The sequence below is a fragment of the Seriola lalandi genome, unplaced genomic scaffold, assembly GCF_002814215.2.
Source record: "Seriola lalandi dorsalis isolate HSWRI2012SDOR001 ecotype SW California unplaced genomic scaffold, Sedor1 jcf7180002054641, whole genome shotgun sequence".
In the NCBI taxonomy this organism is placed as follows: domain Eukaryota; kingdom Metazoa; phylum Chordata; class Actinopteri; order Carangiformes; family Carangidae; genus Seriola; species Seriola lalandi.
The window spans coordinates 139,829-161,203 of record NW_019525194.1 but is presented as its reverse complement, the minus strand read 5'-3'; the positions used below and the strand labels follow the sequence as shown (position 1 = coordinate 161,203).

Sequence of the window (21,375 nt, the reverse complement as noted above, 5' to 3'; positions counted from 1 at the left end):
TAATGCCAACGGTGTCACTCTTGCTGCAAAGGACAACTAAAGTTTATCCCTAGTTCAAGTTTGGCTCGTCACATTTCTTGGATTAAGTTATATTAGTTTGGTCTTTGTGAATATTTCTGATATTGATCCTGTAATTCATTAATTATTTGCTGATAATTAATAATGATTTAATTTTTCAAAACATATATCTAATCAATTATTTGTTACACGTAATGCTTGACTTAAGAAACATGGTATTTTGTTTAATATGTGTTTTAAATTTGAAAAAAAATCATATTATATCACAGTTATCTAATCATGTTTACATATAAGCTAGATACCCATGTGGTCAAAGGGTTATTCACCTTGTTCTTCATATTGTTATGATTGCATAATGTTTTTTTTTTCCTTTGAGTCTGTATATGAATAAGTTATATGCCTCAATAAATTACTTTTTGTACTTCATATGTTCTGTCCTTATAATATAAATGTAAATGTGGGTTATACAATAATTCATTAACATTTATCATGGTTATTAAGCTTTTTCCATCAAGATAGAAACATTTAATCTACCGAAACTGTATTTATTTTGAATTTACAAACCTTTTGTTATTCCGGTATTAATAACACAATATATTTGTCATGTTATAAAAGTAATGATTGAAGAATTAATGATTATTTATGTTTGTTTTGTGCATTCTTGTATTGCTTTTATATATATATATATATATATATATACATATATATATATATGTGAAGATAGTGAAGATAGTACAGGGTAAGGTCATGGTTGGCCATTTAATTTTTTGCAACTCCACGGAAAAAAAACGAAAAACAAATCGCTAAGCACTTGTTTCCAGCAGCATGTCTTCAAACAGTTCAGATTAACTATTTTCTCTAACTGTGGCCGGTTACTCTGTCACTCTGTGCTCCAGAAGCAGCTTTTAACCTCCACCCAGCATGGACGACAGCCATTTAAAACTGCTGGTGAAGCTCACTCAGGACGGACAGTTGAGCTCTCTGGAGGAACAGATAACGTCAGGCGGCTCGGCGGCGGCTCAGACCGTCAGCAGCAAACACTTCGGCCGGTCAGGAGACACCTTGTTGCACTACGCTGCCAGACATGGACACCTGGACATTGTGGAGTATCTAATCAAGTGTGTAGGCATGGATGTGGAAGTGTACAACAACGACTACAAGAGGCCGCTGCATGAAGCTGCATCCATGGGTCACCAGGCTTGTGTTAGCTACCTGCTCCGGGAAGGAGCTTCGGTGGACAGCCTGAAGAAGGCTGACTGGTGAGGGTGATTTTAACTTATTAACTGCGTAATTAACACAAAAATTAAGTCATTGCGCCCTCTTTTGGATTTAAAAACGAATTGTCAGACTATGCATTTCAGCTCCCTTCGATAGCTCAGTTGGTAGAGCGGAGGACTGTAGTGGCTGTAAGCTGAAATCCTTAGGTCGCTGGTTCGAATCCGGCTCGAAGGAGACATTTTTGATCTACCACAGTTTATTTTACGAAACTTTCACGGAATTATTTTTCAATAGGTGAAACATACATACGAAACAACCATAAACCATAGTTCTCGTGTTGTAGTTACATTGGAGTCGCACCACTTGTGACTGTTTCCTGGTCCAAGGTGATTTAAGTGCAATGCCTCATCTCAAATTACCTTAAAAAAGATATTAAATAGAATAAAAAAAACTTGCATATATCTTAATATATTATTTTTTTGTTCCATTCTTAAGTGGTTTGGGTACATTATGGTATTGTTAGTATTGATTCTGTTTTAAAGGCAAAGGTTGATCACAACAATTGCTGATTTGATTTAGATTTTTTCTGTTTACTGCACTTTGTATTAAGTTGATAGATGAATTGAAACTATTCATGACATTATTATTTTCTAAAGCACCCTAAAACGTTTGCACAGTACTGTATAAATTTCTAAACCATATTTTCCAAATATATCTTTCAATAAATGCTACTACATGTATTTGCTTGTACACTTGTAATGTAACTGCCACCCTTCAGGAGATGCTTCTAGGAGGTGACAGTGTTTTCTCTTGTCTCTCTCAGGACTCCTCTGATGATGGCCTGCACTCGGAGGAACCTTGACGTGATCCAGGAGCTGCTGTGTCACGGCGCCGACCCCGCGCTGAGAAACAAGGATGGCTGGAACTCGTTCCACATCGCCTGCAGGGAGGGTGATCCCCTGGTTGTACAGCACCTGCTTCTTGTTACGCCAGATGTCTGGACGACAGAGAGCAAGACACGCAGGACGCCGCTGCACACTGCAGGTGAAGCATCCCTGGTTCCATCATATGGTGTGGATATGTGGTTCATCTCCCAAGATCCAGTTAGATCTCAGATTTTGAGAGTCCTGATGCGGTGGTTAAATACTTAAGATTGTGTGATTAGAAGTGTCAGACTATAACTCCTGTTCTCTCTGTTGATCATCCAGCGATGCATGGCTGTGAGGAGGTCGTTAGGATCTTACTGGAGAGGTAGGTAGAAATTTTATATGTGGAATACGTCCCCAAAAACAAATCATATCCAAAGTCAAATTTGAATCAGCTACATTTAGATACATACAATTACATCTGTAACTTGTGTATATAAGTTGAAGACTAAGAACGCCCTAAAATAATAGGAAAGGAATAATAATAATCAGTTGTGACCCAGAGGTCGCCGGTTCGATCCCTGGACTGGCAGGATAAATCTGGGTGGGGAAATCGAAAAGGCAGCCTTTACTCTTCTCTCATACCCAAAGGCAGAGGTGCCCTTGAGCAAGGTCCTTAACCCCTGACTGCTCCAGTGGAGCTTCTCACATTTGCAGCTTAAAGCTAACTCTGACTGGCCTTCTTCCAGATGTGGCTACACCCCAGACAGCACAGACAGCTGTGGAGTGACTCCTTTGATGGATGCTGTCAGGAACGGACACATCTCTGTGGCAAGGCTGCTTTTAGAAAACCACAAGGTAGAGTACATCATAGAGCACATCACACAGAGTGCATCTCAAATCACTAATGTTTCTGCACCGTTGTAAAGATTCAGATATCTATGTCCTGTCTCGACCTATGTGCCCTGTAGGCGTCTCCGACAGCGGCTGACAAAGTCGGGGCTCAGCTGGTGCACCAGGTTGCTGTCACCGGCCAGGAGGAGGCCCTGCGGTTCCTGGTGCAGGACCTGAGTATAGATGTGAACCAGAGAGCGACTGACATCCAGCTCACTGCCCTGCATTACGCTGCTAAGGTTAGTTAAAAATACAAGTATATATAATATATATGTTAAAAATACTGTATATCCACATATTGAATCAGCTGTAACGCCTGAACCCCATGTGTTGAGAGTGTGTGAAGACTAGTTAGTCGGTGAGCAGAGAGGTTGAAACAGTTGGCTAAAAGTGAGTGATAAATGTTTGAAATGGATGGCTAAAAGTAAGAGATAAATGAGAGTAAATGGTAAAAAAATCTAAAAGTAATGGATAAATGGTTGAAATGAATAGTAATGTTGATGAAGGGTTACTTCAGTTCAAATGACAGTGCTGTGATGTTACAACAAATAAGTTTGGGCACCACCAGGTTAGATCACTCATTTTTTATAAGGTTCTTCTTTTTCAATTCCCATACATCCTCATAGGTTAATTATTTCTCTCAGATCAAATGAAGCAGTTACTCTATTAAAACTGTATCACATCCTAAACTGAAGGTATAATAAACTATTATAGGTAATGCTTGCAACTGCTAGAATGGTTTGTATTGGCTTATTTTTCTGCACAAAGACATAATTATGTCGTCTGATGGTATGTTGTGGCACATTTTACATTAATTTTAAAAAATTGTGGCTCCTGCGATTTTGATATTGCACTTGGCCATGTTGCGATTTCGACAATGTTTCGATTAATTGTGCAGCCCTTGTTGTAGAGTCCTCTTTCAGGATGGATATGCCACACTTATATATATCGAGTAGACAAAATTAGCTGTAGTAGAATATGAAGCCTATTCTCACACCTACTAACACGCCTGTTAAATTACAGTATGCAAATAAACTCTCCTTCCTCATTTTCAGGAGGGCCACACGTCCATTATAAAAACGCTGCTGGAGTTGGGAGCAGATCTTCATGTTCGGGACAAAAAGGGAAGAACCGGTAAGCAATGGAATGTGCCTTGCGCTTCAGCTACTCTGGTGAAGTTGTGAAATAGTTGAACTGAAAGCCCCTGAAAAGTTGGTTCCAAATCAAATTCAAAGTATTTCTCTATAACCATGGCTAAATAAGGAACAGTAAAGGTTAAAGTTTGGGGGGAAAAAAACACCCAGCTGCTAAATGTTTTCTGTGATGTGTTACTTCTCTCAAACACGTTTCAAATCTTTGCAAGTTCATGTTCATATGTGGGGCCGGGGTAAAGATTAGCTATTGCAACAGTGAGAGCAAATAGATATCCACATAAAGTAAAATGATTATTACTGCAGAATATTATTATTATTGTACAATCACTGGGGTGTTTACCACCTTCTTACTCTTCCCTTCTCCTCTCTTCTCAGCTCTTCATATGGCTTGCATCGGGCAGCATGCCGGAGCAGCCAGGATGCTTCTGCAGCTCGGACTCAAAGATTCAGAGGACGCATCCGGCACGACAGCACGACAGCTCGCCAAGAAACCAGATGTTATACGAGTGTTTGAATGTGGCTTTCCAGACACATCATAAACAATACTATAATGCTACACATTACACATATGTGCAATTGGATCAATTAATTTAAGTGAAGAAAACAACCTGAAATATTTAATGTGATTAAGGTCAACTAGTTAAGGTTGTATGGGATACATTAAATCTTTACCAGTATTGTGTTTTGCAGTGTATTCTTACGTGATAGGACTGGGGGTATTACTATTAGTCACATGACTTGAATTAAAAGAGCTACATGGAAATTTCTGCTATAGCTACGTAGCCAACGTTAGAATTAACAGCTGTTTACTCACCAGTCTTGAAGAAATGTTGCAAGTTCACCATCAAACTTGCCAAGATTTGTCCTGAGTGGTGGATCACTTCTTTTCTTCTACTGAAATTAGCATGCTAACCAGCTGTGTTTTCATTACCCACTGTGGCTTCCAGTCTGCCTTGAAGAAGTAGCACTGCTCAGATGGTGTATTATAACCTCCTGTCTTGTAAATGCAATGACTGAACCTCTTGGCAAGCGACCATGACGGTCAGCAGCAGAGAAAACTAGAAAAAAAACATATAGTCCCTTTAAAGTCTGGCCTTAGTCTGTTACATTGGCTTCGGTGCTGGCGACTTGAGTTCCAAAAATTACTTAAAAAGCCTATGATGGTGTTTTTACCAGAAGGCCAACCACGCTGCTTCATGATATGTGTGGAAAACGCTATGCGGTTAAGTTTAAGCATGACTGGATACACTTAAGATAAGCGCGCCTGTGTGGGATTCTGTCTGATTATATTTTGATATCATCATAAACCCTCTAGCTTGCCGTGATGTCTGATACTGAACAAAACCTAAGCTTTAAACATCACTTACCACATCTGATACTTACAGTCTTCTTGGCTGGCTGGTGTGGATTACTGCATATGAAAACACTGTGTATGCATGTCAATGTGTATGGAATTAATGTATTGAATGAACATAAAAAAAAAAATGTTACAATGAAACTTTTTACAGAGATTTTCTTAATTTTAGGGGTTTTTTTTGTCTTATATCTCAATGAGTTTTGGCTCCTGAAAATAAGATGTTCACTTTTTTTTTTAAATGTCTGTACCACAATTATCATTAGTTTGTTGGTTCGATTACCAATCCTATACAGACTGACCTGGGACTTGAGTAAATGATATTGAGGCTGTCATTTGATTTACTAAACAGGTGTGTCCATGCCAGCAATGCAAACAGTGAAGTGAGACTACATTGGTTATACATCATGACCTTTCTCTTGTTGGTGGAAATCTTGATATGAGATGATAATGAGTTGCTAAAATAAATATTTTAAAATAAGTAAAACTTATAAAAATAGTAAAAATATCATAATAACAAATAGCCTCTAATATTGCTTGTGATTAAGAAAAAGAAAGAAACCCTATAACCATTTAAGCTTTATTTTAAGCAAGTGTGAACTATAGGTAGTGTGAGAGCTAAAGAAAATGTCTTAATTTCTAATTGTTGTAACATGCCAATTAACATTGCATGGTCTCTTGCAGTTATGCAAAAGGAAAGCCATAGTAAAATTACTAGATTAAGTATTGTAATTCATGTACAATCGGACACTTTGCACCGCCTCTGCCAAGTGATTGACAGCTGAGAAGCCCCGCCCCCCGAGGCGCCTGACGCTGAACCGCAGCCCCTTCTCATTTCCACTCCCGCAGGTCTCCATTTTCTTTCCCGATATTCAGGAGCAGAGGAGAAAAGATTTGGAAAAATGAATGAAGAATACGACGTTATCGTTCTGGGCACCGGACTCACGGTGAGAAACAACAAACGTTGCGGCCCTCAGCGTTGAAGTGATTTGCAACCTGTTACCAACGCAGTTAGCACTTGACAGTTTGGCTCTGAGCTAACTGGGCCTAATCAGCAGGACTAGCGCTAAGTAGCTAGCTTAGCCGCTAACACAGAGTGAGCGTTACTTAATGGAAACTGTGAGCAAAGTAGCGGCCGCTAACTGTTAGCATTGTGCTATCTGCAACTGCTATCAATGCCGGAGAAGATTTGCGATACCGACAGTAGACTAACTTAGATTAATAAAAAGTTAAGCTCTCTATCTGTTGCTTTGCTTAGTGAGTACTATATCGACTCTGGATGTAGTAAACCCAGTTACTCAACCGGTTACTTGGAAGTTGAGCGCCAAATCGAGCAGCTTTCCTCTGTCAAGATAAGATTATAACGCGGATGATTAGTCCGCTAACGTTAGCCGACCTAAATTAAGCTAACTAATGAGCCTGCAAACGAACATATAACGACGTGTCACGGCTTCATCGATTAATCTTTCGTACACGGTGCTTGTTAACGTGGGTTGTTCACTGAATTTTAGTCTATATGTATTTTCAGCAAAGGTAACCACTTTTCTGACAAAAGTTTTAAGTTAAAGCAACTACCCAACTAACTGAAGCTGTCTTAAGTTTACATGCAGGCGCTCAACAGGCTGACGAGTTCGTTCTCAAGCGTAATCAAGCTAACTGTCGCAAAGTTTATGTAGCCTCTGCACTTAAATGACCTAAACTACAAGGTATGTGGGGAAAAGGACGGACTGATTGCTTTCCCTAAGAGCTGAAATACTGTGGACCATGCAACTGGTAGTCAGAAACTTTAGTAATGGATTATTAACCTGCAACTTGAAGTCGAACTACTTCACGACGTTTGAACTTGCACGCCGAAAAGTCAAGCATAGCTGATGCAGTATAATGTGAGGTGGCAGTGTTTGAGCTATTTATGTGAATGTAAGGTTTGTTTACCCGGAAATTAACTTTGTCAGCATTAACCATGCCTTATACTCACGGACAAAATAATACTTCCTGACAGGCCTCCTGACTGTCAACTCTACATGGCTGAAGCATGTCCTGGAAATCCCGTGATGACTTTACTGCAGGACATAGGCCAGCTTCCTGTCCACTCTGAGGGGCTAAATTCTTTTGCAGTTTCTGAACTGTTCTTTGTCCAGAGAACCTCAGTAAACACTTTTAATGCAAATATTGTCTGCAGCTCAAGCCAACCTTGTTAGGTTTATGTAAAGTATTATGTTTTAATGACAGCAAACATTGTTACAAAGTTTTTTGTTCCAGCTCAGAAGCAGGGACAAAGCTGCTAAGGAGAAAGGGGGTTGGTTAAAATTTGGTGGGCAGTGTGTTGATTTAGCTCACATTTGGGTGTGGTTCCACCAAGGCTGAGGAACCGAAAGTACTCCGGACGTACGCTGGAAGCAAGCGAGAGCTAGACTGACTGGCAGCCAGTCTGAAAAGCCCTGCAGATGGAGGCTGAGGCGTTCCAGTGAAGCTTCACGTAGTTTTACTTCCCTTATGCAAATCAGTGACTTCACTTCTGTAAGTCTGAAAGCTTCCCCTTCTATGCTTCACAACAGCACTAGCACTGCAATGTCTAGTAACTTAACAGATCACACACAACACCGATAGGCCTATAATTAAAACTCCAAAACATTGCTGTTCCAGCTCACTATGTGTACGTGATTTTACTCACGTTAGAACATGCCATGAGGCAGTATCTGCTCATTTTGTTTCTTCAAGTGCTTAATAGGAAAGAAAACTTTAATTATGCAGTGCTGCATTTCAGGGGGAACAGACTTAGTGTAGATAAAGATTAATTACGTCTTACAAATATATGATTCTACATAGACGCTAATCCCTACTATTTATACAGTGTACTAGTTTTATATTCTTAAATGGAAAATTATCTGCCACTAATGACAACTTATGTCATTTTAAAATTGTCAAACTCATGAATCCTACTACTGTATTGTAGAGTGGAGACTATTAGTCCAGCTTTTGTTTGTAAAGCTTCAAGAAGCGAATACGGCAGCGTTTAAGAGGTTGTAGCGTGATGAACCTACAGAGACTGCTGTGACAGTTTAACATCAATCTCTACAACAACAAAACAAAATGTAGTAGTGGTGTGGGAAAAATTTTCACCAGGAAAATGTAAGATTTCTCCATTGAGAACTTCATGTTTCTGGAAATATATCAGTACTTATGTAATAGAGCTGAATCAGTTACGCTGTTAATTGATGAGCTGATCTCCAGAAAAATAATTGACAACCATTTTGATAATTGATTAGTCCTGAAATAATTTTTCAAGCAATAATGTCAGTTCCAGTTCTTTAGTTCCAACTTATTAAACAGGAAAATTTGTTGCTTTTTAGTATCTTTGGGTTTTGGAGCTCTGGTCAGACAAAACAAGACTTATGAACATGTCGTGTCGGGCTTTAGGAATTTCTTTTTCCCACCACGATTTTTTCACATTTAATACATCAAATGATTTATCAAGAACATAATAGACTGATTACTTCATCCTGAAAATAATAATTAGTTACAGCCCTAGAGTTAAATATACTGAAGTAGAATTGCTAATTGTTTTCACAGTAATAGATTACAGCTGCTGGCCTTGTGTCTGTAAAAAAGGAGGAAATGATGTTGAAGGAAATAGATACAATTCTTTCCTTTGCTCACAATATAATGAATAAGAAATGGCAGCATGTTTAGAAGTTTCAATCACAAAAAACTTACAAAACATGAAGATTTGTATTATTACCTTTATGTCAATCTAATACAGCTATAACCCACAGTACAGTCATAAAAATCAATCCCCCTGAGGCCAGGATATTCCTCTTCATTTTGTAAACTTAATACAGGTTTGCATGTAAATCTTTTATCTGCTGTTTAACTAACAGGTGATTGTAATATTTTAAAAGGTGCAACACAGTAAACTACAGTTTAGTTTTATACTGTACAGTATAATTTATAACAAAAGAACATCAGCAAATGAAAATATTTAATCGAAGCATTGCAAGTTCAAAATAGTACTAAGGCACAGTAATTGAGTGAATGTATTTGGTTAGCAATTAGGAGTTATTTTCATTATTGATTTTGAAAATGTTTGATCTATGAATTAGATATTAGATTAATATCGTCACATTAGAGAATCTGGAAACAGGGACTATTGCATTGCTGACTGATTGATTCATTGATTTATCCTCTCAGCTCTGTACTTGTGTTGAATATATATAATTTCTTGCTTCAGTGAGTGTGGTGGATTGAAGACCAACAGATTCTTGTGACCTGAAACACTTGAAAGTGTGTGGAAGATTTTCAGTGCAGTAAAATCAAAGCTTGTATCTTCATGCTGTGTGTGTCCTGTCATGTGATTGTAATCGTTTCGAACTGCAGCGACTCATCCAGCTGTTGCTCTGTGTGTTGGACTTTGCTGCCTCTCGCCCGCTCTCAGATTTTTATGGGTCTTATGTGTTAAAAATTGAACAGAGACTTTGCCTCTGCTCCTCATTTGGCTTAATTTTCTGCCTGACTGTATGCTGGATCAGTTTGTTTTCCTCTCTGTCAGCATGGCTACTACCATCTGGCTGAGGTAGTGATGACTAGGCTGCCTCCGGCTCTGTGTCAAAGCCTGTATTTATATAAGCAACAGTCGGTTTCAGTCACATGTCAAATGCAAGGAGTGACAGTGACACACCAGAACAGCTCCGTCTTCCACAGAGATTCATCTCTAGCCATACTGCGTGTCCTTCGTGACAGTGGTGTTGCAGTGTCGTATAGTCGATGAAACGTTTACAGATAGAAGCGATCTGATTTCACTGCAGTGCGTTATTTTGGGAGAGCACCTATGTATAAGACAGCTCTGAGCTTTACTGGGTCACGTCCTGTGAGCCGTTTTCAGACAATATCACAACTCGGGTTCACACAGGAAAAACAGGCGTTAACAGCTAAAAGACAGCATTGAATTTGGCATTGAAGGCCGGGGACTGGAGGTGTTAAGTGTGGAGGCAGATTTGTTGAGAAAGGTTACAGATTAAGGCACCTATAGACTGTACTGTAACAATAAGTACAAGCTCAAAAAGTTTCATATTACACTGCACAAGATGGGTGAGATGAAGTCTTAGTCACACTTTATATCAGGCAATTTCATTTTGGAGGCATCGCAGATTGTGCAGTGAACCTCTGGTGATTTGTAGTGCTATAATGTAAATAGAAAAAGATGCAAGCAGAGACGTCATCAACTTGTATCCACCTCTTAAGAAAGTGTAATAGAACCATAAAGAAGCTTCGGCCATAGCACTGAATCTCCAATGCACTGAAAGAGATGAGATATATTGTAAAGCCGGTTTGTGGAAGGGATAAGATGACAATATGACTTTTTTTGCAAAATGAATTTTAGGTAACTATGTTTTGAGTGTTCTGGATCCTTTCGCGCCATAATCTGATTAGTTGGTTTGGAAGTTTCAGCCATAGCAGGAGTACCATCGTGAGAAATTTGTTTCTGACATTTTCAGTTTTGTTGTGGTCACTGAACCTCGAAACTGGCTGTTGGTCTCATAGCACAGTCTACAGCCACCGTGTGGTTTCACCATGTTTTTCTTACAATTCTCAACGTAAATGTGGAACAGACCAAAAAATCGCAGTGTTAATGGTCCTTAAGGTTAAAGCATTGAGGTCCAAACCAATCTCTCTAACGGGTGTCACTTCACTTTTCTCCTCTGTGTGGATGTAGTGTGAAGACTACACATGCTATAAAGATGCATGATGTGTGGTCTAAGTTAAAGAGAGGCCTGTACTGTGTCTGGAAATGTAATGAATACATACATTTAGAAACACAAGGTTTTTGTGGTAAACAATATTTCTGCTTGGTTTTCACAGCTTTTAACATTATAGTTTTAGCATTTCTGTTACTTTACTGGTACTCTGTGGTCAGCTGTTTTTTCCGTGTCCAATTTCCCATTTTCTACCGTTAATGTCAGTCAGTTTGTGGAAATGATTGATTGATTTAAAGTTTTGGAGAAAATGAAAATTGTCCCTTTGAGGATTAAATTGTTTGTAGCGAGACAGCTGCTCTTAGAGCTGACAGTCAGCAGTGAGCCTTCAGGGCTGACACTGAGCCTTCATTCACCATAATGAAATAGGTGCAGAGTGGAAACAAACAAATGGTAGGAACCCTGTCACTTCCTGTTAGAACAGACCACAGTCTGTACACTGAGGGACTGTAGGCGACATCAACTTGTGAATGTTTATTTTGTCATGTGAGAAACAAGTTATACAACATACTGTCAGAGAATGTTAGCTGTCATTCGGTAGTAAAAGTTTTAAAGTCCACACAGTCATATGATACACACTGTGTTTTCCTGCATCTACATACTCGCTGCTGTAATCGGATTAAGGCCTTTGGCCGTTGGGAATTCCAGACTCTGGCAAATATGCACATTTTCCCTCATCATTACCAAGCTTTAGAAACTTAAACTTAACTATGAAAGCTGTGATCATCCTCACAGTTCACAAAAACATGGCACACATTATGTTGACATGAGGTGTGCCAGAACTCAATACATAGATCTGCCAATGTCTTCTTATATTGTTGGTTCTGTTAATGTCTGAGGAGGCGATCACACCTAAGTTTTCGGTTAAAACAACTGAATAACTTGCAGGATTTTTAGTTGTACATTAACTTATATGAGAACATATGTTACTGTCAAGGATAAAATTACCGCAAAATGGCTTAATCACATACAATATGTCCATCTAGTGTTGGGGTGGCGCTAATCCAATGTTAAAGTATTAATCAAAACCTACAATGTAGCTGTCTATAGTAGATAATCCCTTGTGCTGAGTATAAATCCAGTTTCTGTGTGGCTCTGGTGGCCAAGAACAGATAATGTCTGGTTTTGGATAATACAGTCAATGAAATGCTTGACAAAGCAGGGAGCTAAACATCAGAGATACTTATTTTTGTCTTTATTGGTCAGTTAAGTTCTTTATAAAGTACAGAAAAGAATGGACACAAGGGGAGAGACTAAGTGTATGACACAACAAAGGACCCCCATTGGAAGGCATGCTAAGGTTACATGGTATGTGTCTATCAGGATACCCCATTGAAGTCCACTTATTGATTTGCAACATGGTTTTACAGAGGGGTCTCCGAGGTCAGCGGTTAGATGTGTGTGCAGGCGGGGGGGCGTAGAAAACAACCCAGAATAACCGAGAGCTTCTGAGGAGATCAACATGAAATGTTCTTTTGCTCGGGATGTGTGGAAAATGTTCATTATCCCAAATAGGAAACATGCCTGTTCGACTGCAGAATTAGCTGTTGCCTCCGGTGATCTGGTCATAGCTCTGGCTGGAGTTTATAAAGGAGTCAGTAGTTTAGTAGTAGTAGTAGTTTTCTATCCCAACGCTGCACGCTTGTTCTCGGTAGTTTGTAAAGAGGAAAGTAGACAATAAACCCTGAGATGATGCTTACTTCAACACTCAGCTTCAACACTCAGCTGGGTCGGGATAACAGAGAAAAATGCTGTTATGAAATCACAATTTTGCATTTTTGGCTTAATGTAGTAAATGACAATAGAAAAAATATAATAAATACAATAAAAGAAAAAATTACAGAGCCACTGATCAGGTAATTATAAATAGTGGTATAATTTCTCTATGATGGCAGGGATGAGTTGCTGACCAAAACAGTATTGTGTGGCATTCTGACTGTCTGCAGAGGACTTTGCACAACAGTAGTTGTTCCAGTGATCTGTTCCAACTGGACCGGCCCACTGAGGCCAAAACTTTTCAACCATACAGATCAGAGGATTAAAAGCCACAGCCCTGCCAGACAGAGTTCACATTTGTCCATTTATTTCAAAGTGGCGGATGATGTGACGACTGGAAAGAGTTTAGTTAGTTTAATCACAGCAACAAAACACAGAATGTTGAGAGAATCTGCCCTATGTTTGATAAAATCAAAGATGACTGGCATGTATGTTGATACAAGCGGGGTGCAGAGTAGGTAGAGACTGGGAAATGGGAGTTTCCCAGTATAGTTCATCTTGGTCTTATTCCCCTTTTTGTTTTCTCCCAACAGGAATGCATTTTATCAGGCATCATGTCAGTGAAGGGGAAGAAGGTTCTGCACATGGACCGCAACTCCTACTATGGAGCCGAGAGCGCATCCATCACACCGCTGGAAGATGTGAGTCGAATTTGTGACACTGGAATTAAAACCATATGAAGAAGCTGCAGACTGTGGCATTGTGATGAATAAACGTCGGCATATTTACTTTGTGGGTTAGGCTGAAGTGGCTTTTTTAACTCGGTGGATTATACTTGATCAACCTTGTTCTGAAAGACCATTCATTCACTGGTACCTCCAGCTTAGTGTGACATTTTTGTGAAATACAATTTCCTGAAAATTTACTGAAGTGAGCCCAACTCTAATAGTTACCTCACTTTATGTCTCTCTACAGCTCTACAAGCGCTTCAACCTTCCTGGCAGCCCTCCTGAGTCGATGGGAAAGGGTCGGGATTGGAACGTGGACCTCATCCCTAAATTCCTTATGGCCAATGGTATACTTAGATCACTGTGTACCGTCTGCATATCACATGCAGCTTTAGCTTGTGACCTCTTTAGCAGAACAGGGCATGCTAAGTGTGAACCAAATAACTGCAGTTGGATCTTTGTTTCCACACAGGGCTGTGAGTTTTAGCTTAGTTATTACTGAATGTTGACTCCTGTTACTTCCTTACTTTCTGGAAAAGGAGTGTCACAGTTAAAACAAGGTTTAACATTTAAAATGTATTCAAGTATCAGCAGGAATCACAGTTAACACTTAACTGCAGCTAGAAAAGATCAGTAACAGGGTAAAAATTATAAAGATGTTGATCTTTGATGAATATTTTCATGAATGAAGTAACGTTTTGTGTTTTTGTGCAAGTAACAGTGATGTTTGCGTCTCCTCCTCTCAGGTCAGCTGGTCCGCATGCTGCTGATTACACAGGTGACTCGCTACCTGGATTTCAAAGTGATTGAAGGCAGTTACGTGTACAAGGCCGGCAAAATCTATAAAGTCCCCTCTACTGAGACTGAGGCTCTGGCATCCAGTAAGTTATTAGAAAATGTGGTGAAAAATGACTGAACAGGGATTAGGAAAAAAATATGTGGAAACAATCACAATGTTTTTGATTCATTTGCTGAATTTCAGTCTTTTGACAGAGCCACTGGTTTTACGAGTTTTTCAATAATGTTGTTTGGCTCTAGGCCTTCACACACTCAAAAGTTGTTTGCATGTAGAATTGATATAGTAAAGCTTGCTTTTCTCTCACTCCGTTGCCTTTCACATGGGTCCACTCAAAGTCTAAACTCTCGGTCTCCTAAAGGTCTGATGGGCTTGTTTGAGAAACGGCGCTTCAGAAAGTTTCTGATCTTCATCGCCAACTTCGACGAGAATGACCCCAAAACCATGGAAGGCGTGGACCCCAACAAGACGACGATGAGGGCCATTTTCCAGAAGTTCAGCCTTGGCCAGGAAGTCATAGACTTCACTGGCCACTCCCTCGCCCTCTACCGCACAGACGAGTCAGTGGCTTTTCTTTGATTAGTGTAATTTTTAACTTAAAGTGCACGTTACTGTGATGTTGTCTCCCCCAGCCTCGATAAATTGAGAGTTTTAAATGGTCTCCGTCTCTCTTCACTCAGTTACCTGGATCAACCTTGCATTGAAACAATAAACAGGATAAAGCTTTACAGTGAGTCTCTGGCCAGATACGGCAAGAGCCCGTACCTCTACCCTCTGTATGGCCTGGGAGAACTGCCACAAGGCTTCGCCAGGTAGGAACGACTGTGTAATATTTGTATCTGTTGTGTCGGTGCACTTTTCCCACAAGGACTTTTAACTGCCTGACGTCATGTCTCAAAGTAACATCACACATGGCTCTTTATGAGCAAAATGTTCCAGTCACTATTGATGCAAAGGAACTGAAGAAGGAACTAAAATGCTCTGTTGCAGACTCCTGTTTTCAGTTCCTCTGCATCATAACTGATTTCATATTAATAAACATTAGCAGTAACAGTAAAACATTTATGCTCAACATTAGATAGAGACAGAACCTTCTCTCCGTACTCTACATTATTTTCATCTGTGTTTGTGCACGTTTTCTGAAAGCTTAGGGACACAGACGAAATGGTACCACTGGAAATCGTAGGGCAGTGTAGCCAGTAGTTCAAGTGAGACATGATCATAGGACATGATGAAGAATTTTTTTTTAAAAATGGCGAAACTTTTTGAGGTGAGGTTACAACACTGCCTTCACTGTTGTAATGTTTGTTTTTGTTGTAGAATGTATTAATGTTCACCTCAAGAGGAGTCTATACCTGGAGATTGAGCATTGTGAACTGAAGTGCTTCTTAATTGTCATTCATTCAGTCATTGTATTTTGCGATGCCTCACATCACCACATATTTCACGCAAAACATACACAAACTCGTCATGCTTTCGTCATTGAAAGAAAAGTACCGTAGAACCCCATCATTAAGGAAGTTATTGATTCAGTATTAAACATATTCCTGTGTGATGTTATTAATATTGGATAGGTTCATACAAAACGCTACCATTCATTCAGCTCTTATCTTTTGATAACAGGAAGTAACATTGTGATTCCATTCCAGGCTGAGTGCAATCTACGGTGGCACGTATATGTTGAACAAGCCCATCGAGGAGATCGTGGTGGAGAATGGGAAGGTGGTTGGAGTCAAGTCTGAGGGAGAGGTGAGTGTTTTGTTCTCAACATATTGGATTCCTGTGTTAAACATCTGTCATTTGAGTGACCATCGAGACAGTATTTGACTACACTGGGGTGGTCAAAAAAAAAACATAAGCTTTGTTTTAAAGGCATTGTACTGGTATGGAGGTGATTTTTCTGTTGTACAGCAGTCAGGGTTACTGCAAAATTGAAAAAGTAATGGGAGCATGGATTTTGTCTGCTTTTGTGGTGGCATGTCCCCTAAACGCCTCACATGCATGTTAGCTTGGCAGCTGCGCACAGAGAAGCCTCTAGTCCTCACTCAGTTAGTGCAATGCAGTGTACACTATGCAGACAGGTGTGTGGATAAAAATTAGTTATTTTGAAAGAGTTCCAAAGATTTACCCCATTTAAAACCTTTCATCTCCCTGTGCCGGTCTTAGGCTCGACTTGGGCAGCCTGCCCAGGGAGATTAAGTATGGGAAACACTGGTAAGGAGGGGTTCTCGCTACCATTAGTTGTCTCTGTGTCATGGGTCCAGTTGTGGTGACGACAAATGATCAGGCGTCACAACCAACAGGAGCAGGTGGTGCTATGACCTCACCACTTGGTACATCACCTCATGATTTGAATCACAGCATAGAGAGTCGCACTTTGGATTTAGCAACAGCTAACAGCTTTTTGGCATCCATTAGAATTTAATAATAAATTATTATTAATCATTAATTATTTTACTGCTCACCCACACAGATACTGCACCAATCAAATTACCATTATTGACAGTGTGAGGCAGAACCACAGATTTCTTCTCTTTGCTTATTACAATTTTGACCAAATAAGAACACAGGTCAAGATAAATCCCACAGAGACATACAGCCATCGAGCACTTTATTAGGAATGCCATGCTAAGGAAGGGTAGGGCCTCAGTTCTTCATGTCATGGATCCACCAGATGTCTGAAACTTTCCTCTGAGACTCTGCTTCATATTGACATGCCTGCATCACATCATTTATGCAGATCTGTCATTGCATTACTGCCACATGATTGGCTGATGGATGATTGCATGAATACGCAGGTGCACAGGTCTTTTAATAAAGTGCTCAGTGAGTGTATACTGATGAAGTTATTAAAGAAAAAAACATCGCACAATCACATTCTTAAATCCCCTTTACCAGGAATTAAACCACTCTCTCCTCTGACCTTTGACCTCTGCCTGTGTTTACTCACCACAGATCGCCAGGTGCAAGCAGCTGATCTGTGACCCCAGTTATGTCATGGATCGCACCACCAAAGTGGGTCAAGTGATCAGAGTCATCTGCATCTTGAGTCACCCAGTCGGCAACACCGGCGACATCAACTCCTGCCAGATCATCATCCCCCAGAATCAGGTCAACAGGAAGCACGGTGAGAACACAGGGGACACAAACAGACTTCAAAGTTCATCGTTTCTGTATTATCTTAAACAGAGAACATAGGAAGAAAAAAGATGATGGCCTGAACATGGCTGACTCCTCTGATGTCAGATGAAAACAAAAATGTTGTATTGCAGAGGGAAAGGGAAGTTTAGGATTAAGTTAAGAGCTGCATACACAAATGATAAAAATTCTTGAAAAAATAACTTAGATTTTAGAAAACAAAAATGGGGTCTGATGTGTTCTGGTGCACAAAATTATATCCAGTCCAATTTTTTAAAACAGCCATAGAAATGCAGATAAATGCGACAGCTGCTTAAGTGTATTATCCACTTTTGATGTTATTCTGTTCATTGGAATATCTAAAACTACAGACGTGGTGGTAAATGTGTGAAATCCTGTGTTGGTATTTCTGGTTTTAACAGATTTTGTTCATATTATCAAGTTCTACCCAGAGCTATGACAATGAATAGACTACACAGACAGCAAGCTGAGTCAAATTAAACGCACCGATCTTAACATCTTAGACATTAGGAATTAATAAATGATATTTGAACTTCTCCACAGTCAAAGCACCAGACTTTAACTGTCGCTTTTCCTCTTTCCAGACATCTACGTTTGTATGATATCCTTTGCTCACAACGTGGCAGCACAGGGTAAATACATCGCCATCGTCAGCACTACAGTGGAGACAAACAACCCAGAGAAAGAGATCAAGCCGGCCCTGGACCTCCTGGAGCCCATCGAGCAGAAGTTTGTCAGCATCAGTGACCAGTATGCACCCACTGACAGTGGCACTGACAGCCAGGTACAACCACCGGGATAATATGAAATAAACAGGACCTCCCTGCAGTCGTTGCATGTGTTAGCCCATGACTGAAAGCTGTCAGCAGGATTCAATATTTGATACCTACAGCTTTAGGCTACGTCCACACTTCTACGTTGAAGTTTTAAAACGCATCTCTTTTGCTCCACACACAGTGTTTGATGCCTAAAATGGAGGCTCAAAGCAACATGGATAACAAATTACAAGTGTCACTGACTTTGTTGTCTTGGCTAGCAGCTGTTGTTCAGTTAAATTCTGTATTTTCACGCTTTAACTACAACCGTCTTTGTTCTTCTTCATTGGTAGTATTTTGTGCAACTAATCAACTGCAGAGTAGACAATCTGCTTCCTGTTTACACTAGCACATGCCAAGTGTACGTGAATGGCCATGTGATATGCATTTGCAGGTCTGATAGTTTGGACGGAGACCGTTTTGATTTTAAAACGATTTGTGTGGACGCAGCCATATTTTTCAGATTATTTATTGATGGATGAATCGTTCATTTATAAATTCTTTTTACAATTCCTATTTTTAATGTGTATTGAAATGTAAAATTATTATACTTTTCCTGTGACATCCCTGGTCCGCCATAAAGTACGGTGTCCCTTTTGAATGTAATGATTAGAATAATGTATAAGTAATTTCAGCTATTCCAGTAACGTAGCTTTTATTACTGAATGTGAAGAACACATTGATCTGGCTTTCAGATATTTGTCTGACCAGGGACTAGTGCTGCACTACTTTCAGAGTTAAATGATAATAATAATAATAATAAAAGCATAAAAATGCCCCCCACAAACATAAATAATGTCAGTGACACAGGCCAGGTGAAACAAGAGATTTTGATCCATAAATCAAACCAAGAAATTCAATCTATAAACCTGTGGAAGTTTTCTTAAAGACAGGCTACCATGTAAAGTATAAATGGGCTGAAACATTACCAAAACTAACTAATTGTAATTAACTAATTGTGGGGTTTATTGAAGTAGCTATGCAGGATCGGGTATGTAAAAATAACATTAAATATGCCCCAAAATCCCAAACACTACATTGTAACATAAACCAGATTTTGTGTGGATGTATATGTGTATGATCCCCACCCTGACAGTGTTGGAAATTATATTAAGATTTTCTACATTTATTGTTGTCATCATGTTGCATAAAGGTGACTCGCTTTGTAACATTTAATGTAACGGATGAATTTCCGATTGTGTGAGAACATGCCATCTTTGCACCACTGTGCCGTTTTGCTGCCATCTTGTGTGTGCTGGTGTCAGCCGACACAGGAAACGCTGTGTGTTCTGAGGATCTGAAACGAATCACCGTGAATAATTACCGTATGTAAACTTTTTGTATTTTATCTAGATTTTCATCTCCCGTACATACGACGCCACGACTCACTTTGAGACCACCTGTGACGACATCAAGGACATCTATCGGAGGATGACTGGCTCAGACTTTGACTTTGCCGAGATGGAGCGCAGGAAGCAGGACATCTTCGGCGACGCCGCAGAGTAGAGGCGTCCGCATCACTCCTGATCATCAAAGACAACGCTGCCGACAACTGAAATCTTACAAAAAATAGAAAACCTACACAAAAATGTACACACCAATGGGCCGGCCGATTATCCCAGTAAATGGTCTGCCCATTGAGGAAATTCATGATATATAGAGAGAGATGATATAGAATTGTTGGATAGGGTTCAGGGAGGGAGCTATGCTTTTTCAAATCACATTCAGGTGGATGGTTATGCCTAATACACAGTAATACCCTTCATTCAACTGCGTCATCATGTCGCGATGATGCATAGTCCAAAGATGCCAAATAAAATCATAATTCATAATCAGTAGGATCTGACAGAGAGAGTGTGTGGAGGGGAAACCAATTTTTCTGTCATTGTATAAAAGGTGTTTGGAAGAAATTTAATATCTGCATACAAGTTATTTTTCTCTGCAGGTGTTTTTCCATGTCAGGATGTGAGAGAAGTAGCTTGGTTTTGTGCGTCTGAATAAAATCATGAGCAGCTGAGTGCTCCTCACAGGGTGCAGCAGACAGCTGTGTGAGGTAGCGCCTCAGCTGCCATCTTGAATTGTCAGTTTGTGAATTAAAATGGTTTAGGGGTGTGTGCGCTTGATATTTTTGTGTGTCTTTACCCCCTTTATGTTGTCTAATCTCCAGCACAGCCAGACAGTAAACTGTAAACTTAACCACAAGGTAACTATAGTCCAGCATAAACTACCTGAACCTGTTTTCAACAGTCAGTTAATATAACGCATAAGTGGAGATGTATTAGTTCTTGTATTATGCAAAATGATGGAAAACTCAAGCATTGACAGCAGATTGATGGGAAGTGTGATTTGACTGTAATTGCTTAAGAAGGACCAAATGTGTACTGCAGCAGTATTGAATTGATGAGAGCCCTGTGATATCTTGTTTTCGACAACCGTTCAAAAAACATCTTGGGCTCAAATGATTTCTGTACTGCAAAGTAAAAAAACAACTTTGTCAAAAACAAAAACTGTGTTTGATTCTTTCATTCTTTCTTACAACTCAGTGTCTGGAGTGATGAATGATTGTTAATGTGTACAACAGAAGTGAAAATACATCTATAGATTTCTACAAATGATATCCTTTAGGACAGTTGCAGACTATTTTAATATTACTAACACTTATTGTAAGTCCGGTGTTTTGAAATTATTTATAGCAAAGATCCTTTAACTGAGTTACTGCAGCCTCCCAACAGAAGTTAAAGGTGCACCAATATGTCTGGTAGGTGTCAGTTACACCTTTTAATAGATGTTTCTAGGCACAAAGTATATGGCAGCATACATAAAAAATAAGTTAAAACCGATTAAATATAGTAAAAGTTTGGTCAATTCTATCAATGGAGTTCTGATATATTAGATATCTTCAGTGTT

At 39.6% G+C, this 21,375-nt stretch overlaps 2 protein-coding genes and 1 non-coding gene across 3 annotated transcripts; all 3 read left to right on the top strand.

Annotated features, from left to right (window-relative positions):
• The first annotated feature begins 801 nt into the window (after positions 1–801).
• ankrd16 (ankyrin repeat domain 16) lies at positions 802–4,827 on the top strand. The gene is made up of 7 exons (XM_023420393.2): positions 802–1,277; positions 2,060–2,280; positions 2,445–2,487; positions 2,852–2,960; positions 3,074–3,235; positions 4,052–4,130; positions 4,526–4,827. The coding sequence occupies exons 1-7, from the start codon at positions 940–942 to the stop codon at positions 4,687–4,689; spliced, it is 1,116 nt and encodes a 371-aa protein (XP_023276161.1). The 5' UTR covers positions 802–939; the 3' UTR covers positions 4,690–4,827.
• trnay-gua (transfer RNA tyrosine (anticodon GUA)) lies at positions 1,383–1,470 on the top strand. The gene is given in 2 exon segments: positions 1,383–1,419; positions 1,435–1,470. It is a non-coding gene; the product is annotated as a tRNA-Tyr (tRNA).
• Positions 4,828–6,301: 1,474 nt separating the features above from the next.
• On the top strand, positions 6,302–20,975 carry gdi2 (GDP dissociation inhibitor 2). The gene is made up of 10 exons (XM_023420408.2): positions 6,302–6,451; positions 13,564–13,671; positions 13,946–14,045; positions 14,445–14,579; positions 14,856–15,054; positions 15,175–15,306; positions 16,144–16,243; positions 17,450–17,621; positions 18,238–18,437; positions 19,822–20,975. Exons 1-10 carry the CDS (start codon positions 6,407–6,409, stop codon positions 19,972–19,974), a joined length of 1,344 nt encoding a protein of 447 aa, XP_023276176.1. The 5' UTR covers positions 6,302–6,406; the 3' UTR covers positions 19,975–20,975.
• The last annotated feature ends 400 nt before the right edge of the window (positions 20,976–21,375 follow it).

What these genes read in the sequence shown, in the direction of transcription:
- gdi2 (XM_023420408.2), top strand. Translation starts at nt 6,407, where the DNA reads ATGAATGAAGAATACGACGTTATCGTTCTGGGCACCGGACTCACG. An exon ending in TAAATTCCTTATGGCCAATG is followed by an intron (nt 14,046 to 14,444) that starts GTATACTTAGAT and finishes TCCTCCTCTCAG; the next exon opens with GTCAGCTGGTCCGCATGCTG. An exon ending in GACTGAGGCTCTGGCATCCA is followed by an intron (nt 14,580 to 14,855) that starts GTAAGTTATTAG and finishes GGTCTCCTAAAG; the next exon opens with GTCTGATGGGCTTGTTTGAG.
- ankrd16 (XM_023420393.2), top strand. Translation starts at nt 940, where the DNA reads ATGGACGACAGCCATTTAAAACTGCTGGTGAAGCTCACTCAGGACGGA. An exon ending in TGCTTTTAGAAAACCACAAG is followed by an intron (nt 2,961 to 3,073) that starts GTAGAGTACATC and finishes TGTGCCCTGTAG; the next exon opens with GCGTCTCCGACAGCGGCTGA. An exon ending in GGACAAAAAGGGAAGAACCG is followed by an intron (nt 4,131 to 4,525) that starts GTAAGCAATGGA and finishes CTCTCTTCTCAG; the next exon opens with CTCTTCATATGGCTTGCATC.